The 19525-nt window shown below is 43.9% G+C and overlaps 1 protein-coding gene across 4 annotated transcripts in view; it reads right to left on the bottom strand.

Annotated features, from left to right (window-relative positions):
* LOC128691987 (uncharacterized) overlaps window positions 1–19525 on the bottom strand; it is a 357504-nt gene that overhangs the window by 150660 nt on the left and 187319 nt on the right. For all 4 annotated transcript variants that reach the window (XM_070085226.1, XM_070085224.1, XM_070085227.1 and 1 more), the window contains exon 3: window positions 9221–9388. In XM_070085226.1, coding sequence (XP_069941327.1) covers window positions 9221–9388 — 168 coding nt within the window. The remainder of the gene's footprint in view (window positions 1–9220; window positions 9389–19525) is intronic.

The following is a 19525-nucleotide window of genomic DNA, read 5'->3' as shown; positions in this document are numbered from 1 at the left end:
GAAAGTGATTACATAGTGGGAACACTTCACTCTGGAGGTCCCAAGGTGGTAATAGCAGTGATGTATAACCCACCACAGAACAGCAGGAGGCCAAGGCAAGAGTACGACGAGAGCAATAGAGCGATGGTTGACACACTAGCTAGAGTGGCCAGAAGAGCTCATGCATGCAGGGCAAAGCTCCTGATCATGGGTGACTTTAACCACAAGGAGATAGATTGGGAGAACTTGGACCCACATGGGGGCCAAGATACTTGGAGGGCTAAGATGATGGAGGTGGTACTGGAGAACTTCATGTACCAACACGTAAGGGACACTACAAGAGAGAGAGGAGAGGATGAACCAGCAAGGCTGGACTTAGTATTCACCTTCAGTAGTGCAGATATCGAGGACATCACATATGAAAGACCCCTTGGGGCCAGTGACCATGTGGTTGTAAGCTTCGAATACACAGTAGAGCTACAAGTGGAGGGAGAAGCAGGAAGGCCAGGACGAATGAAGCCAAACTACAAGAAAGGGGACTACACAGGAATGAGGAACTACCTGAACGGGGTTCAGTGGGACAGAGAACTGGCAGGGAAACCAGTTAATGAGATGATGGAATATGTAGCAATAAAATGCAAGGAGGCTGAGGAGAGGTTTGTACCCAAGGGTAACAGGAGTAATGAAAAAGCCAGGATGAGCCCATGGTTTACCCAAAGGTGCAGGGAGGCAAAAACCAAGTGTGCTAGGGAATGGAAGAAATATAGAAGGCAAAGGACCCAGGAGAATAAGGAGAACAGTCGTAGAGCCAGAAATGAATATGCACAGATAAGAAGGGAGGCCCAAAGACAATATGAAAATGACATAGCAGCGAAAGCCAAATCTGACCCGAAACTGTTGTACAGCCACATCAGGAGGAAAACAACAGTCAAGGACCAGGTAATCAGGCTAAGGAAGGAAGGAGGAGAGACAACAGGAAATGACCGGGAAGTATGTGAAGAACTCAACAAGAGATTCAAAGAAGTGTTCACAGAGGAGACAGAAGGGACTCCAGAAAGACGGAGAGGTGGGGCACACCACCAAGTGCTGGACACAGTGCACACAACCGAGGAAGAAGTGAAGAGGCTTCTGAGTGAGCTAGATACCTCAAAGGCAATGGGGCCAGATAACATCTCCCCATGGGTATTGAGAGAGGGAGCAGAGGCGCTATGTGTACCCCTAACAACAATATTCAATACATCTATCGAAACAGGGAGATTGCCTGAGGCATGGAAGACAGCAAATGTAGTCCCAATCTTTAAAAAAGGAGACAGACATGAAGCATTAAACTACAGACCAGTGTCACTGACATGTATAGTATGCAAAATCATGGAGAAGATTATCAGGAGAAGAGTGGTGGAACACCTAGAAAGGAATGATCTCATCAACAGCAGCCAGCATGGTTTCAGGGACGGGAAATCCTGTGTCACAAACCTACTGGAGTTCTATGACATGGTGACAGCAGTAAGACAAGAGAGAGAGGGGTGGGTGGATTGCATTTTCTTGGACTGCAAGAAGGCGTTTGACACAGTTCCACACAAGAGATTGGTGCAAAAACTGGAGGACCAAGCAGGGATAACAGGGAAGGCACTACAATGGATCAGGGAATACTTGTCAGGAAGACAGCAGCGAGTCATGGTACGTGGCGAGGTGTCAGAGTGGGCACCTGTGACCAGCGGGGTCCCGCAGGGGTCAGTCCTAGGACCAGTGCTGTTTCTGGTATTTGTGAACGACATGACGGAAGGAATAGACTCTGAGGTGTCCCTGTTTGCAGATGACGTGAAGTTGATGAGAAGAATACACTCGATCGAAGACCAGGCAGAACTACAAAGGGATCTGGACAGGCTGCAGAACTGGTCCAGCAATTGGCTCCTGGAGTTCAATCCCACCAAGTGCAAAGTCATGAAGATTGGGGAAGGGCAAAGAAGGCCGCAAACGGAGTACAGTCTAGGGGGTCAGAGACTACAAACCTCACTCAAGGAAAAAGATCTTGGGGTGAGTATAACACCAGGCACATCTCCTGAAGCGCACATCAACCAAATAACTGCTGCAGCATATGGGCGCCTAGCAAACCTCAGAACAGCATTCCGACATCTTAATAAGGAATCGTTCAGGACCCTGTACACCGTATACGTTAGGCCCATATTGGAGTATGCGGCACCAGTTTGGAACCCACACCTAGCCAAGCACGTAAAGAAACTAGAGAAAGTGCAAAGGTTTGCAACAAGACTAGTCCCAGAGCTAAGAGGTATGTCCTACGAGGAGAGGTTAAGGGAAATCAACCTGACGACACTGGAGGACAGGAGAGATAGGGGGGACATGATAACGACATACAAAATACTGAGAGGAATTGACAAGGTGGACAAAAACAGGATGTTCCAGAGATTGGACACAGTAACAAGGGGACACAGTTGGAAGCTAAAGACACAGATGAATCACAGGGATGTTAGGAAGTATTTCTTCAGCCACAGAGTAGTCAGTAAGTGGAATAGTTTGGGAAGCGATGTAGTGGAGGCAGGATCCATACATAGCTTTAAGCAGAGGTACGATAAAGCTCACGGCTCAGGGAGAGTGACCTAGTAGCGATCAGTGAAGAGGCGGGGCCAGGAGCTCGGACTCGACCCCCGCAACCTCAACTAGGTGAGTACAACTAGGTGAGTACACACACACACACACACGAACACACACACACGCACGCACACGACCAGTGAAGAGGTGGGGCCAGGAGCTAGGAATCGACCTCTGCATCCTCAACTAGGTGAGTACAACTAGGTGAGGACAACTAGGTGAGTACACACACACACACACACACACACAACAAACGACCACACCAAAGTGCATAACTTTTACATTTTGTTGTGACTAAAAAATAAAAGAAGAAATGGCTTGCCAGAGAGAAGGACGGAAATCCAAGGGACTGAAGCATGAGTCGGGGAAGGAAAACTTGGTAGCAGAGCTCATGAAAAGGAGTCAAGAGTGGGGAAGGAAGCTAGAAGTGCTTAGCAACAAAATGGAGAAAATGATGGCTGCAGAGAGCAGGAAATAGGAACTACATCCCACAATAGCAGAGACTTGGTTTCAGAACTTAGAGGAGGAACTGAAAAAGCTCAAACAGTGTAAGGAACCAATGAGCAGTACTGACATGACATCAGGAACCACTACATCAGTCACATGCGAGGGGACTGAAGGGAACGAAGGAGTTAAGCTGTATGCAGAGGCCCTATCAAACCAAATTGGGGCCCGCTAAAAGGCGAGAAGTATGCCAGTAACAGTTGAAGGGATTGAAGGAAATGATGGAGTAAAGCCATACGCAGAGACCCTATCAGACCACCACGGAGCCCAGGAAAAGATAAGGAGCACTCCGGTAACAAATGAGGGAACTGAAGGAAATGAAAATAGCTAAGCTGTATGCAAAGGCCTTAACAGACCACAGCAGTGACCAAGAAAAGCCGAGGAGGGAAAATGACAGGCCATTGTGTACAGGGACAACAGATGCAGAGGGGATTGAAGAAAGGAAAGCTGCAATGAAGGTAATTTAATCGAATCAGGTGATACAAAGGAAAATGCAGTTGTGGGGATGAAAGGAAATGGTTAATCTTTGTTCAAGGGCTCTAGGACGTCGAAGAGGAAACTTACGAAGCAAGGCAGCAGGGGAAGAAAAAAGTGATTGAAAGTATCATGAAAGCAATAAGAGAGGATGACATGACCAAGTTGTCAAATTTTCTGAGAATAGGGGCGTTCCCAAGGGGACAAAACAGGCCAGTCAAAGTGATTTTCAAGTCAGAAATGGCACAAAACCGGATCCTGCAGGAAAAAGCATGACTAAGGGACATATTCAAGTACTAGTGGGTGTATCTCAACCGTAACAGAACATGAAAAGACAGACAGAAACTGAAGGAAAGCATACAAAAATGCAAGGAGGAAAGAAGTAAGGATGGAGATGGGCAGGAGAACCCAGACTCAGGAGGAAGAGCAAATACAACCTCCCTCAGAACCACCTACAGATGGTCCTCAACCTTGACAATCACACTGCAACCAAGCAAACTAACCCAAAACCCACATGTCATACCCACAGCCCCTACCCCTACCACAAATTCCACCTTCGCAGGAACCCCTGTAGTACCATGTAGGTCTCTTGCTTCCCCAATCCAACATACCCCCCAGACCACAGTATTAGAAAGGAAGTTGAAGGTTTGGTATACAAATGTGGACAGAATACCAGATAAATGTGAGGAGTGGCATAAAAGAATGAAGATGTCCCCAGACATCAGCGCTCACTGAAACGAAACTCACAGGGATGATAACGAATGCAATCTTTCCATCTGGATTTCAGATCCTGAGAAAAGATAGAGGAAGCAGAGAGGGGGGAGGAGTTGTATTGTTCATCAAAAACCGGTGGGGATTGGAGGAAATGAAAGGAATGGGCAAAATGGGCGAAAGGGGCTACATATTAGGAACAATTCAGTCTGGGGGCCCTAACGTGGTCAGGAAGGTCTACAAATTTAAATATGAGTCCGTCGTGCTAGAAGCTGTCAAATGCTTTGTGTATAACCCTAGTTGCAATTTGGGCAAGGTTGCCCTGTTTCCTCAAGCTGTCCACAACATCGAAGATATTTATAGCATGTTTGGTCTATCTGTGGGTCCTGAATCCATGCTGTTTTTTAGTGAAGAAATGATTGTATCCCATGTAGTAGTTCAATCTGTTGGAAGTGATTTCTCAAGGAGTTTACCAGTGACTTCAAGTAATGAGATAGGTCTTTAGTTCTCCGGTTTATGTTTGTCTTTACTGGGTTTTGTAATTAATATCATACTTGCTGTCTTAAGAGCCACTGGAAAGTGTCCCGAGGCCAAGATGACATTAAAGATACCAGAGACATTTTGCAATTTCTAGGTAAGAACTTTACTTGTTTCACTGTTATACCTGAGAGGTCAGGGGCTTCATTACTCATTCTGCCTATAACTTGACTCATCTCTGTGTGATTGGTTTTGTAAAGGGGTGTTCATCCTCAAGAGTAGATGAATCAATCAAAGGTATTGGTTGGAGGTCAGCTCGGGTGTCGTTTCTCCATTCGTTGACTCACTAGTAATGGTTATTATTAAATTTTCTACTGTTATTGTGTTAGAGAATTTTCTCCCACACATCACCAATCAGATTGACTCGGTCTTGTGGGTCATCAAGTTTGATATCAACTTCCTCATCATCGTCATCGGTGAAGGAATGTATTAGATAATGGGCAGCCTTGTGCTTTGCCCCTAGAAGCTGGTGGATCTTGCTCCAGAATGACGTTTGTATTGATTAGCGTGAAGAACAAGATATTTCCATAATTCAGTTTTGTGTTGTGTGATCAGGGTAATTAAGTCTTTTCTCAACCTCTGTAGTACAGCCCTTTTGAGCTGTCTCGTTTGATGGTGACTTCTACACTCTGCTTAATAATTTTTTATGCAGTCCCTAATTTGCCTGGTTGGTTTATATTGCTGATTGATCGTTGATGTATTTAATTGGCGACTTGCATGAGTGTCCTCTATGATTCTTTCGTGGAAGGAACTGATTGCCTCTTTAATTGCAGTTGAAGGCTTGTTCTCAAGCGAAACAGTAAGGTCATTGCATAGGTAGTCCTGGGGTCAAATCTTGGAGTTTTTAGGTTGTGTTTCGGAGGAGTTGGTATTCTAAATGGCGAAGCTTGTAGCGTTATTATAACAGAGATGTGGTCTGTTCCTAAGTTTCCACCAGGGATGACTCTGCAATGGTATAAGTCGCAATCTTTGTTGGTTAAGACTATATTAGGTGTCCCCGGATGAGAGCCTACATATGACTTAAAGAATGGGCTTTGGAATAATAGATTTCTTGCTGTCATTATATTAAATAGTTGTTTTCCCTTTAAGTTACCCAGAGGATGGTCGGCGCGGCAGTTGAAGAGTGCGGGGCGATGGGCATTAAAATCTCCTGCCAGGATTGTTGGAACATTTCTATTCAGTATCTGGTGTAGATTAATGGACTCTATACCTGGAGTTTACCTGGAGAGAGTTTCGGGGGTCAACGCCCCCGCGGCCCGGTCTGTGACCAGGCCTCCTGGTGGATCAGCGCCTGATCAACCAGGCTGTTGCTGCTGGCTGCACGCAAACCAACGTACGAGCCACAGCCCGGCTGATCAGGAACTGACTTTAGGTGCTTGTCCAGTGCCAGCTTGAAGACTGCCAGGGGTCTGTTGGTAATCCCCCTTATGTGTGCTGGGAGGCAGTTGAACAGTCTCGGGCCCCTGACACTTATTGTATGGTCTCTTAACGTGCTAGTGACACCCCTGCTTTTCATTGGGGGGATGGTGCATCGTCTGCCAAGTCTTTTGCTTTCGTAGTGAGTGATTTTCGTGTGCAAGTTCGGTACTAGTCCCTCTAGGATTTTCCAGGTGTATATAATCATGTATCTCTCCCTCCTGCGTTCCAGGGAATACAGGTTTAGAAACCTCAAGCGCTCCCAGTAATTGAGGTGTTTTATCTCCGTTATGCGCGCCGTGAAAGTTCTCTGTACATTTTCTAGGTCGGCTGTCTTGGAGGAAAATGTCCAATTCCAACTATTAACTGACTATATGAGGTCGTCAGTTCTATTGTTATAATGCTGTCTTCGTCAATATGAATGTTACGAAACGCATATCCTAGTTTCATTAGGACGACCACACCACTAAAGGGCCCTCTCGATTTCTCGACAGCAGAGTAACCACGTATCTTTATATGTTGGTCTGTTCTCGTAGCTGTCTCATTCAGAAGGATGATGACAAGGTTGTGATTGTGTAGTTCAACTTCAAGAAGATAGTGGTTGTTAAAGAAATGCTGAATATTAATTTGTAAAATTGTAATCCCCATTATTTCGAGAAGTTTGCGTTTTTGCTGCGTACAAAGAGTTGGTGTCTGAGATTATAGCTACAAGGTGTGTGCATGCTCTCCCTACTCATCAAGGGGAGGAGTGTAGTCCTGAATGGTTTTCTGTGTACCGGCTATTTCTTCTTCCTCACTTCTGCTGGTGATATTAAATGATGCGTCAGATTCATCATTTGACAACTGTGGCAAGTCATTCACAGAATCAGTCGACATATTCACAACACTTACTTTAGGAAACAGTGGGAGCTCTATGTGGAATTGTGAAAGTCCACTTGGGTTATCACTGGAAACTACTTGTACTTTTGGGTCAGCTTCTGCAGCGGTAGATTGTACATCAGTGTCTGGTGCAAGTTCAGACACTGGTCTGAACTCACTGGTCTGAGTTGTTTCAACTGGGTCTTCCATTACGGCTGGGCCTTGGTTGTGTGATGATGTTTGACTATGTATGGTTGAGGAGGAAGGCTCATGCTTCCTGTCTTGAGGGGACTGGTTCATTACTGAGTTAGCATTATTTGGGATGATTAAGGGCCTGGCTCCATTAGCTACTAACAAATCATTTAAAATAGAGGAGCAGAGCTTAACATTGCTATCTGCTATCTCCTTGGCTAACATGAATTTTAGTGTACCTCTCATAACATAACCTCTGAGGACCAGGGGGACATAGGGATCGATGATGGTCCTTGGGCTTGGTGTATGTTGGGGTTAGGGATAGTGTGGGGAGCTGCAGGAGGGGAAGAATTCCAAACATTATAATTGGTAGAGGTAGCAGTAGGAATCCCACCAGATCCAGGTAGATTAGGGAAGGAGTCCTGGGACATTTTTGGAGTAGTTTTCTTGATGTTTGCCTGTATCTTAGCATCCAGAATTTGCTGGATTGTAGATTTCCTAGCAGGGCAGCGAGGGAAGACAGCATGATGTTTCCCTTTACAAAGAGCATACTTGGGATTGTTTCTGTTAGGACAGTCCCTGAAAACATGCTCACCAGAGCAGATACAGCAAATCGTTTTTTTGGCTGCTGCATTTGTTTGTGCTATGACCAAACTCATAATACTTAAAACATTGTGTGACACTGACAAATCTTTCCATGGAGATTTGGCCTGGTTTACACCTATTTACAATGCATTTCATACCATTTTGACATATAATTTTGGCTCCTTCCGGTGTCTCGAGGATTAATTTTAATATTTGCGGGACTCTTGAACATTTGGTAAATTTATATGCCTTAAGAACCTTCAACAAGTTCTTCGGCAGTGCAGTCTCTCATGAAACTGTTGATTCATGCGACAGTACGTTGTGCTTGGTAGCTGTCAAGTGGAATGGGGATGATACACAGATTATTTAATATTTCAAGAACATCATTCTTGAGCAATTGGAGCATCTCCTCTTCAGAGAAGAGTAGAAGTACTGCATTAGAGTGAGTTTGGAATACATTCACATTTGCAACAGTGGAATTGGTACAAATACAGTCAAATATTTCCTTCTTGGACTTCTGGTTGTCAGGGACACGAATTCTTATTCTTATTTTCGGCATGATGTCCAGTAAGATACAGTTGACACACATGATATGCTGTAAAAAGAAAAACTTTCCTATGTGTCATTCCTAAACAACTCTACTTCAGCTGACTTATGAAGGTCAGCCCCTAAGATAGCCAACCCTCGAGTAGTAAGGAGGACGGCCCAAGACAATGATCGATCAGAGTTTAAATTACCACACGGGCCACTGGATAGTCTCCTTGCCTTGTTTTAAATCGCCAGAGGTGAAGTTGCCGAAAAACAAGACAGGATAGGTAGGACAGCAGTGTAAGTAGTGTGTGTGTGGTTAGGCCAGTGTATTTGTTGGGGAACTCTGGAGTTAGGATGGGGTAGGATGAAGTGGTGGGGTGGAGAGTAGGGAACTAGCAAGCTAGTCACCGCCTTATACTCTTGAAGTAATGGAGCTCGAAGTGACAGCAAGCAAGTTTTCCTCTCAGTTCTGATCAAACTAGAACTCAGGATAACCCAAAAAATGTAACTTTGGGTCTTAAGTGTTCAGAGTGAAAATACGGACAACTTCTCGCTGAAAGTTGAGAACTCAAATGAGTCAAAGGGATGTTAGGAAGTATTTCTTCAGTCACAGAGTTGTCAGGAAGTATAACAATCTGGAGAGAGATGTTGTGGAGGCAGGATCCATACATACCTTTAAAAATCGGTATGATAAAGTTCATGGAGCAGGGAGAGAGTGGACCTAGTAGAGACCGGTAATGAGGCGAGAACAGGAGCTGTGATTCGACCCCTGTAAACACAGTTAGGTGAACACAATTAGATGAGTACACACAGACACACAACTTACTGTTAGGACAGTCGTAAGCAACGTTGATGTACTCATTAGTTGTAACTTGTAGAGTGTTATCTGTGAGGTTCACTAGTAAATCTTGTTCGTTGGTGCAGTCCCACACTTGTACAGTCTGCTTCCCCTCTCCCCGACGCACCACCACAGTTAACAACTCACCTGGGGAGGCTGGTCATTATTTGCCAGGAAAAAAAGAGAAAATATTGTTATACTTTATTTAATATATATATATATATATATATATATATATATATATATATATATATATATATATATATATATATATATATATACAAGGAATTCGCAAGAGCAGGCGAAATATACACAAACACTGATCTCTGGCTGAAGGAGACTCGAACCTACGAACCTTGGAACAAGGTACGCAGTGCTTTACCAATCTACTCACACTGGACAATACCTTGGAGTCCAGCTTGCGCTAGACTTTGATCCAAGGCAGCCAGCTTTCAGGGAGAAGGCTTACAGCTTTTCATCTCATCCCCTGCATGCATCAGCTTTACTAGAGATATTAACAATGCAAGGAATTCGCAAGAGCAGGCGAAATATATACAAACACTGATCTCTGGCTGAAGGAGACTCGAACCTACGAACCTTGGAACAAGGTTTGCAGTGCTTTACCAATCTACCCACACTTGACAATACCTTGGAGTCCAGCTTGCTTTAGACTTTGAGCCAAGGCAGCCAGCTTTCAGGGAGAAGGCTTACAGCTTTTCATCTCATCCAGCGCCTGACTTACTCCTTCATGATGCTTGCAAACCGTGTAAGGATCAAACCCAACAGTGGAGTAATAAATGACTCTACTAAACTTTCCCTTGCTGCTGCTGCAAATACTTGCCTACAGGTTAAATTTACAGCCATCCACTCGACGAAAGACTCATTCATCGTCGTCTGTACTGACGATTATGAAGCCTCAAAGCTGATCGCCGACACTTCTATGAAAACCCTCAGAGACCGACAGTTCACCATCTCCCCTTCACCTTTTTTGCTGGCGAAACGTTCCGTTTTCGTCAAACGGCTGGACAAGCTCGTCACTTCTTTATCGACTGAGGATCTCAAGACCTCTATCGAGGAACAAAATACCTGGGCGTCGATTGAACATATCACCAAAATCCCCAACGCCTCTACAATGATCAAGCTAACCTTCTCCAACATCGATATGGCTACTAGAGCACTGTCTGATGGCCTAGCTATCTCCTACTATCATATCCATCCAAGTCACATAGAACCCGAACGTTTCGCCCACATCTCGCCATGCTGGACCTGCTACTCCTATCACCACTCAACGCCTGACTGTCCTCTGAAAGGGAAGAAGTACTGCACAAACTGCGGTAAAGACGCCATGACTTCAAGGAATGTTCTACTACCACTACCTCTCCTACCTACCTCAACTGCAAGGGTATTCACCACACCCTTGCAGCAAAATGCCCTCTACGTAAAGAAGTCCTGTCTAAGAAAATCATTGAAGAAACCAAGAACAACCCTAAATCGTCAACATACGCCGCCATTGCAAAAATTCACTCAGATACCACCGAACTCCTTCAAGCTACACAACAATCATCTCCACCCAGCCAGTCCCTCTCTGCTTTTCCTGACGCTGCTCCATCCAAGGTGCTATACTGTATGATGTATGCACACCTCACTAATGCTGCAAACCCTGGCTCATTCAACACAACACTCAATGAACTGTTTCGCCTTAACAACATGCCAAACTTCAACTTTCCAGACTCGCCACCATCACAAGACCTCCTCAAGGTAATTCCAGACATAGTTAACTTCACCTCAGCCCCTGGTCCTACTCGTATCTCTGACCAGGACTCTACTCCAGAACCAACACCACCGTCTACTGCCACCTTTCACCACCCACCACCAGCCCAACAAACCACAACCGACCAACACTCCCTGCTTCCTCTCAACACAGTCACAGAAGACGAAATAGAGCCAGAACATTATGAACAACCCTCTGACGACGACGAAGTAGTAGTCGAAGAAGTAACCGAAGAAACCACAGGCAACCGTTACCTAAGCCAAGCCTTTAATGGGTCTCTAACCTTCTACACCACCCCCAACCTCCCAACCGAAATGAGCGCAGCTAATATGCTCCACTTAATGAAAGAAGGAGCTGTTAAGTACACCTGCACCAAACCTCACCAAATTCCTTTTGAAAACGCACTATCTTACCTCGTGACGAATCTGAACTGCTCCAACCTCAGAATGCAACTATTCCACATGTCCAAGAGAGACTTCAAAAGACTCAAGAGTGGCTCCATCACCAGCGAAGTGTAGACAAACACACAACACACTTCCGCAACACATAACTTGAGCCTCCCGACACCTGACGTCCACACCAGCTCTTCACCTCAGCCTGAAGCATATCAGCCAGCGAGCACTGTCTGCAGTCTGCTCTCTCCTCCTTGTCCTCAACATGCCCTTGCTACACTGCCTCGCAGTGCCACGCAGCTGGGTTTAGCCCTGGCTCTTTTATCTACAACTCAAGACCTTCCTCTCACTGACTATTCTTCGTCTGTCCACACTTCCCTACTCACCCACCTGAGTCCCAACAGAAGAGCCTGCTATGTGTGTTCTCAATGTCTGTCCCACGATCGACTTAGCTGCTGGGTTAAGCCCTGGCTCTATTTCTACAACTAAGAACACTCCTCTCCAGCGCTGTTCTTCGCCTGTCCCGTCTTCCCTGCTCATCCCATTTGGGATCTTACCTGAACTTTCGTTCGTTCGTTCGTTACTTCTGGTTAGTGTGACTTTGTAAATGGTCCAAGTCGGACCGAAACGTCGTCGTAAGCTTCTCTCTTTTATGTGCAGGTTATTTGTGTATCGTTCCAGTCACAGTATTGTGCCTTTTTTTTTGTTATTTATGGACCCCGCAGTTAAGCGTCATATTCTCTCCAACTTTTTTAATGTTGAAGAATTGAGACACTTATGCAACACTTGGGAATCTTTATTGAAGAAACGTTTCGCCACACAGTGGCTTCATCAGTCCAATACAAAGTAGAAATGGGTAAGGAGTAAAATGGGTAAAGATTCCCAAGTGTTGCATAAGTGTCTCAATTCTTCAACTTGTCGGTTTTTTAATGTTCTTCCCTCTTTTAAACCCCTCTTTCGATCTTATGAGGCTGCTCTTATTGCTACCAGGCGTCGTAAGAATCAGCTTCGCTTCCTACATGACTGTCTTGCTGAACAAGTTCTGCCTCCTTCCTTCTCCCACTTCCTGAAAACCAACCCACTGGGCACTCCCTTTCCTGATCATGCCCATCTCCTACTTCAACAGCTCATTCTTTCTACTAAATCACAGGTTGAAGATGCCTTCTTTACTTTCCGTCAACGTCAACGTGCTCTCTTTGTGGCTCTACCACAAGATCTCTGTAACCTTCTCTCTACCATTGCCTTTGACACTGCTCGTCTGAATGCACAAATTCATTCTTCCAAACTACAGAATAAACTTCAACGTCTCATCTCAGCTAGCCCTTGGTCTAAATTCTCCCTTACTGACTGTGTTACTAACCTGTCTTCTGTCTCACTCTCTCAGTATGAGCTTGAACATCTTGGTTTTGGCCTTTCCTTTGCCACTTTGCCTACTCCTCGCGCTGGTATTGCCCTGATTAGCTCTTTTGATTCCTTTCGTCAATCTCGCTCCCATAATCTTCCTGACTTGTCCACTTTTTGTGGCGCTCTCCTTCCTGCTCTTGTTAGTCTTTTTTCTAAGAATCACCACCTTCCGTGCCGTTACCAACTTGCCCTTTCTTCTCTTAAATCCAACACTAACATTGTCATACTATCTTCTGACAAAGGTAATTCGGTAGTTATCCTTGATCGCGAGGATTACCTCCGTAAAGCTGATGTCTTGCTCTCTGACTCACGCACCTACACTCCTCTCGTTTCCAGCCCTCTTGATCGCATCAAGAGAACTTTCAACAAGAAACTAAGGACTCTCTCCGACCTCTGTTCTCCTGACTTTGACCTTGTTCAACGGTTTCGTGTCATCTGTCCCTCTCTGTCCTATTTCTATGGCCTCCCCAAAACTCATAAACCTGATATTCCTCTTCGTCCTATCATATCCTCTAGAGGTTCTGTCTCTTATTCTCTTGCTTCTTGGTTGGCCAAAACCCTCACTCCCTTTCTTGGTACTTTTTCTCCTGCCCACCTCCGTCACTCTCAAGACTTCATTGAACGGGTTCGCTCTCTCCCAACCTGTAAGATGCTTAGTCTTGACGTTGAGTCCCTCTTCATCAATGTCCCTCTTGATGATGTCCTTGATTTCATTAGAGAGAAGGCCCATGAAGGGTTTCTACATCTCCCTATACCTACTGATGTCTTTCTTGATCTTATCCGCCTCTGTGTGGACTCTAACTCCTTTTCCTTCCAAGGGAAATATTATTCTCAAACCTTCGGTGTTGCTATGGGCTCTCCTCTCTCTCCTGTCCTTGCTAATCTTTACATGGAATACTTCGAGACTGTTCTTCTTCCTACCCTCGATGTGCAACCTTCACTCTGGCTCCGCTATGTGGATGACATCTTCGCTCTGTGGCCTCATGACTCCAGTCTCTTCCAACCTTTTCTTGAAGCTCTTAATAATCTTGCCCCTTCCATTAAGTTTACAGCTGAATGGGAATCTAATTCCTTGCTTCCTTTCCTTGATGTCCATGTCCACCGCTCAGATACAGGTTTTTCCTTTTCCGTTTACCAAAAACCTATGCACAGTGGCATGTACATTCACTACTTTTCCTATCATGCTTCCCCTGTCAAGAAAAGTGTTCTTATCTCCCTCTTTCTCCATGCCCTCCGCATCTGTGATCCTCAGTTCCTTCCAGCAGAAATTTCCACTCTTCATAATTCGTTTTCCCGTCTTGGCTACCCTTCCCATTTCATAGACTCTGCCCTCTCACGTGCTAAACGTAATTTCTTCTCTCCCAAACTCTCTACTCCTGGGAACTCTTCTATCCTCTGCCTTCCCTACATTTCCGGTCTTTCTAATCTCAACAATTCTCTCCGTCCCTTAGACATCAAGCTTACCTTCCGCCAGACTAACACTCTTCGCACTAATCTCGTTCATACCTCTCCTCCCTCTACAGATGTTCCTGGTGTCTACTCTATTTCTTGCTCCTCCTGTCCTCTTCAATATTTCGGAGAAACTGGTCGGTCTCTTTCTGACAGACTTAGGGAGCACAAAAATAGTGTTAGGCTTGCCGACACTAACAATGCTCTTTTCTGTCACGTCAGAGATCATAGCCATCCTATTGACTGGTCTTCTGCTAAAACTGTCTTCCCTACTTCCAACTCGAACAGTCGCCGTCTAGTTGAATCCTCTCTAATACACAACTTTCCTTGTATGAATCTTAGCCCTGGCTTAGTCTCTGTAGATGCCTTCCTCTCCCACTACATTGTAAAATGCTCCAAACTTCAGAACACCCGTGACTTAACCTGACTCCTCATTTTTTCTTTTTCTTTTTCTTCTTCTTCCTCTTCCCCCTTCCTCTTTCCTTTTTCTCCTCTGGGTTGTCTTTCTTCTGTCTCGTGTTTCTGTTCCTTCTTCATTTATTTCACCACTTCCCCTTTCACGCACCTCTGTGCGCTTGCTCTCCCTCTGTGGGCACCTAGCTCTCTTGCAGTGCTCCCCTTCCTTTGTATTTGACTGGCTCGTCCTCTTTATTCCCCACTTCTACCACTACTACCTCTTCTACTACTACTACTACTACTACTACTGATGAAATTAAGACACATGTGCGGCGTCTGGGTGTTTTTGTTGTGGGCGTTTTGCCATCCAGTGGCTGGCTGGATGGTAAAACGTCTACGATGGGGATGCCCGGGTGTTGTGCATGTGTCTTAATTTCATCTTGTCGGTATTATATACCATTCTTGTACTACTACTACTACTACTACCACCACCTCTTCCTGCCTGTATATAGCCGTCTTGCTCCACTTCTGGTTAGTGTGACTTTGTAAATGGTCCAAGTCGGACCGAAACGTCGTCGTAAGCTTCTCTCTTTTATGTGCCAGTTATCTGTGTATCATTCCAGTCACAGTATTGTGCCTTTTTTGTTATTTCAGGAAAGACAATGCTATAACTAATATTGTCAGACACACCACCTAAAGGGGACAAGAAGATACAGAACATCCAGACCATGGGACAACCTGGGTACCCACAACCACTCCAGAGAGAGAGAGAGATTTTTAGCGCCAGGAAGGAAAGAATTTGGCAGGAAATGAGATAAATCGTATACCAACTCCTGTCATTTCTGGAGTGGAATCACAGTTGATGGCCTCCTCTCCAAAACAACAGATATTAGTGCTAGGGCAAAAAAAAAAAAAAAAAAAAAAAAAAAAAAAAAAAGACATCCTCCCCACCATACCACCAATACCACCAATCCGACGACATTCATCTTTGCAAATATACCGGGTCTGAAGCCGACAACGAACAACAAAATACCTTTCATCCATAGACTGCTTATGGAGTCAAACGCAATGATCGCGGTTTTCACAGAGACCCACATATAGAATCCCTTTGACAATGAAATATGGATAATGAGAACCTTCAAAACTAGGGATGCCAAGCTCATGATGGCATTCTTCAGGTCACTTGTTCTATCTAGGCTGGAATATTACTGCACGCTAACAACACTTTTCAAGGCAGGTGAAACTGCTGACCTAGAAAGTGTACAGAGAACCTTCGCGGTAAACATAACTCTGATAAAACACCTCAATTACTGGGAACGCTTGAAGTTTCTCAACTTGTACTCCCTAGAACGCAGGCGGGAGAGATACATGATTATATACACTTGGACAATCCTAAAGGGATTAGTACCAAACTTGCACACAAAAATCACTCCCTGTGAAATCAAAAGACTCGGCAGACGATACATCTCCCCAATGAAAAGCAGGGGCGCCACTAGCACGATAAGAGACAACACAGTAAGTGTCAGGGGCCCAAGACTGTTCAACTGCCTCCCAGCATACATAAGGGGGATCACCAATAGACCTCTGGCTGTCTTCAAGAAGGCGCTGGAGAGGCACCTAATGTCAGTACCTGACCAGCCGGGCTGTGGTTCGTACGTCGGGTTGCATGTGGCCTATAGTAACATCCTGGTTGATCAAGCCCTGATCCACCATGAGGCCTGGTCACAGACCGGTCCACGGGGGCGTTGACTCCCCAAAACCCTCTCGAGGTATATCAAGAAATATTAGCAACAGAAGTGCAGCAGTTATAACTACAGCTCTACACATTAATAAGTCTCACTTAGATCACTTAGCTCACTTCTGGTCTCTGTATTACTGAAAGGATATAAATTCTTTAGAAAACATTCAGCAAAGATTAACAAAAATATTCCATTGTATAAAACATCTTCCTTACGAAGAATAATTGAAATCTCTTGTAAGACGAAAAATGAGGGAAGACACGACTGAAGTGTGTAAGTGGAAGATACGTATAAACAAAGATATAAATAGGGTCCTGAAGATATTCCTCCAAAAGGGACTGAGGGACTGATTACCTCAGACTCCTGATCTTCACCATTCTTCTTTGTATAGGACTGACGAAGCCATTGTGTGGCGAAACGTTTCCTAAAGAAAGATACCCAAGTGTTGCACATACTTCTAATTTATCAACTTATCTGAACCATTTATCTACAAACATGTACGAGACATAAACAAGGAACACAATAAACAAAGTGGTGTTAATTTTAACATGTTAATAGTGTTAAGTTGCTGGTCTTGTGTTAGATAAATGTTAAAGTAACAGTGAATGAAGACTGACTTAGTGTGAACATTATGAACACAAGACCAAACAATATTATTGTTAATGAACAATAATGTTCATGGTAGTTTTTCTTCCTTCAAGGCAGCTTTCTTGATGCCGGCGAGAGGCTCTTGATCCAAGGAAATAGGCCTATTCTCCTTTTCCTTATATCCATATTTATAATCTCCCAGGTTCAGGACTTCCACTAATTAAATATAATGACAATAATAATGACGATAACGATATCATTATAATAATTGTTAAAATAATGATTATTGTTATTATTATAACATTAATAATATTTATTATAATTATTGAAAATAATAACAGTAATAACATCAATATTAATATAATAATAATAATAATAATAATAATAATAATAATAATTTTATTATTATTTTTTTCAGCAAACTGGCTATATCCCCCCTAGGCAGGTTAACCTAAAAAGAAAACCGAAAGTTTCTCTTCTAAAATTTAGCAATATATACAGAAGAATGTTATTGATGAAGGGATTCAGAAAAACCGGCAGGTCGAACGTGAGGGCCATGTAAACGAAAATGGGTCGACTTTTTATTTGTCGACCGATTACGTTCAATTGTAGTGTACTAATAGAAGCTTATATCGAACATGATTTGATGAAGTGTCAGAAAGATCGGCCGAAAAGCAAATGAAAAAAGCAAAATTTACGAAAAATTACGTTTGGTAGGGCGCATGTACCAAGTGGTACTTGGAAAAGTGCTTTTGACACTTGCTGCTGATAGAACATTTCTAATTCCATCCTCCCTCGTTCCTAGTTCTTTAATAAACCTTAGATTCATTCTAAAAAAAATACAGTGTATAAGTTTTATGACACTTAGGAAGATATCGCCTTTGTTTACTCAAACAAATCTGAAAATATTTGGGATACTTCAAAAATCGGAACGAGAGCTTGTAGAGCAATAATTATTTTATGTCTGTTGTAAAAATCAGGTCACTTCGTTCATAAATATTGATGATACGGCCCCAAATAGGTAAATAACTTACTTCCGAGATACAGGCCGATACGCGCGGCTGCCCAAGTAGGCGGGGAAATATTTTTTTCCTCGATAAATTCGCTTTCTTTACACTTTTTCCGTAACCTACGAGTGTTTATTACAGTTAACCATCGTCAAGCTCCGTTTTCTCTCATTATAGTGACTAGAGAACGAGTATAAGCCATAAGGTGGGTTGTGTACATAAAGTCCCTGTCCTCTCAGGCGTCATGTTATGCTAGATATTATTTATTATGGCGTACTTTTTTTTATTTCTATGCTATTATTATATCGCCTTATGTCATATTATATCAATTGTAATAGATAAATAAGCCTTATAATTGATATTAGCGTGAGTGTAGAACATTTTGTTGGCTGCTGGTGGGGGAGGGGGGGGGGGTCGGTTGGCCGCGACACCGTAATTTATGACATATCAGCAGTTATTCCCACAGGAGGTTCCTGATTGGTTCCCAGACTATATTAGCTCCGCCCACTCTGCTATGATCTCAAATGGTGAATTTGTATTATATTAAATTCAAATTCAAATTCAAATTCAAAGTTTATTCTCTATAAAGATTACAATGTTGAATTTACAGAATTTGGTTATTGTGTGGTTTACATGTAGTAAAATAATGATTACAGAGTGTACCACTAGAACACCTAGCATGGCTAGGCATTTCGGGCAGACTTAGTTTAAATCTTAATTGTAAAATATTACAAATTATGAGGTAAGTTGGTATTATGGCTAAGTGACTAAATACTAGTTTGTGAGTTTAGCAATGTGAATGCTTTTGTTTTGGCACAGTACATAGTTTCAGTATTGGAGTATCTTTTTTTTTTATATTTTATTATAAAAACAACATACACATGATACAAGCCAACAATTAGCAAATCAAAAAACCGTGACAGACAATGTCAGTACACACACAAAAAAACAAAAAAAAAAAACATTTTAACATATTGATATAACGAAATTCTACGGTAATAAACCCAACCCGTATTACGGGGGAAAAAAAAAACATACCGACAATCATTGCACCATCCTCCAGGCCGAACTCTTTGCCATCCAACAAGCTCTGCGGCATGCTCTTGCAGACCATCAGCATCCCCCCATCATCCACGTTGATTCCAAAGCAGCGATCCAAGCGCTTATGCACAGAGAGCCAAAGGACAACATACACTTAATCACATCCATCCGGGGTGACCTGCAGACTCTCATGGCCCAGGGTCGCAGGGCTACCATCAACTGGATCCCGAGCCATGTGGGTATCCCTGGCAATGATACTGCAGATGAGGCTGCTAGGACTGCAACCCTCGAGGCACAGCCACGTGCTGCGATCTCCATCAGCCTCGGCCAGCCTCTGCCAGATTGCGCTGTGGGCTGCTGGTGCAGCCAGGCGCCCATTCCCTGACCCTGGGGATTCACGGAGCCTCTGTTGGTATGTCAGGGCGACCCACAGGGTGCCCCCTCCAAGTATTCGGACACAGTCCAGGGAACTGAGGGTGCATATCCACCGCCTACGCTTAGGGTAT

The sequence above is a fragment of the Cherax quadricarinatus genome, chromosome 15 (assembly GCF_038502225.1).
Source record: "Cherax quadricarinatus isolate ZL_2023a chromosome 15, ASM3850222v1, whole genome shotgun sequence".
Classification (NCBI taxonomy): Eukaryota; Metazoa; Arthropoda; class Malacostraca; order Decapoda; family Parastacidae; genus Cherax; species Cherax quadricarinatus.
Note: the sequence above shows the minus strand (reverse complement) of the source record. Positions and strands in the feature narration are given on the sequence as shown.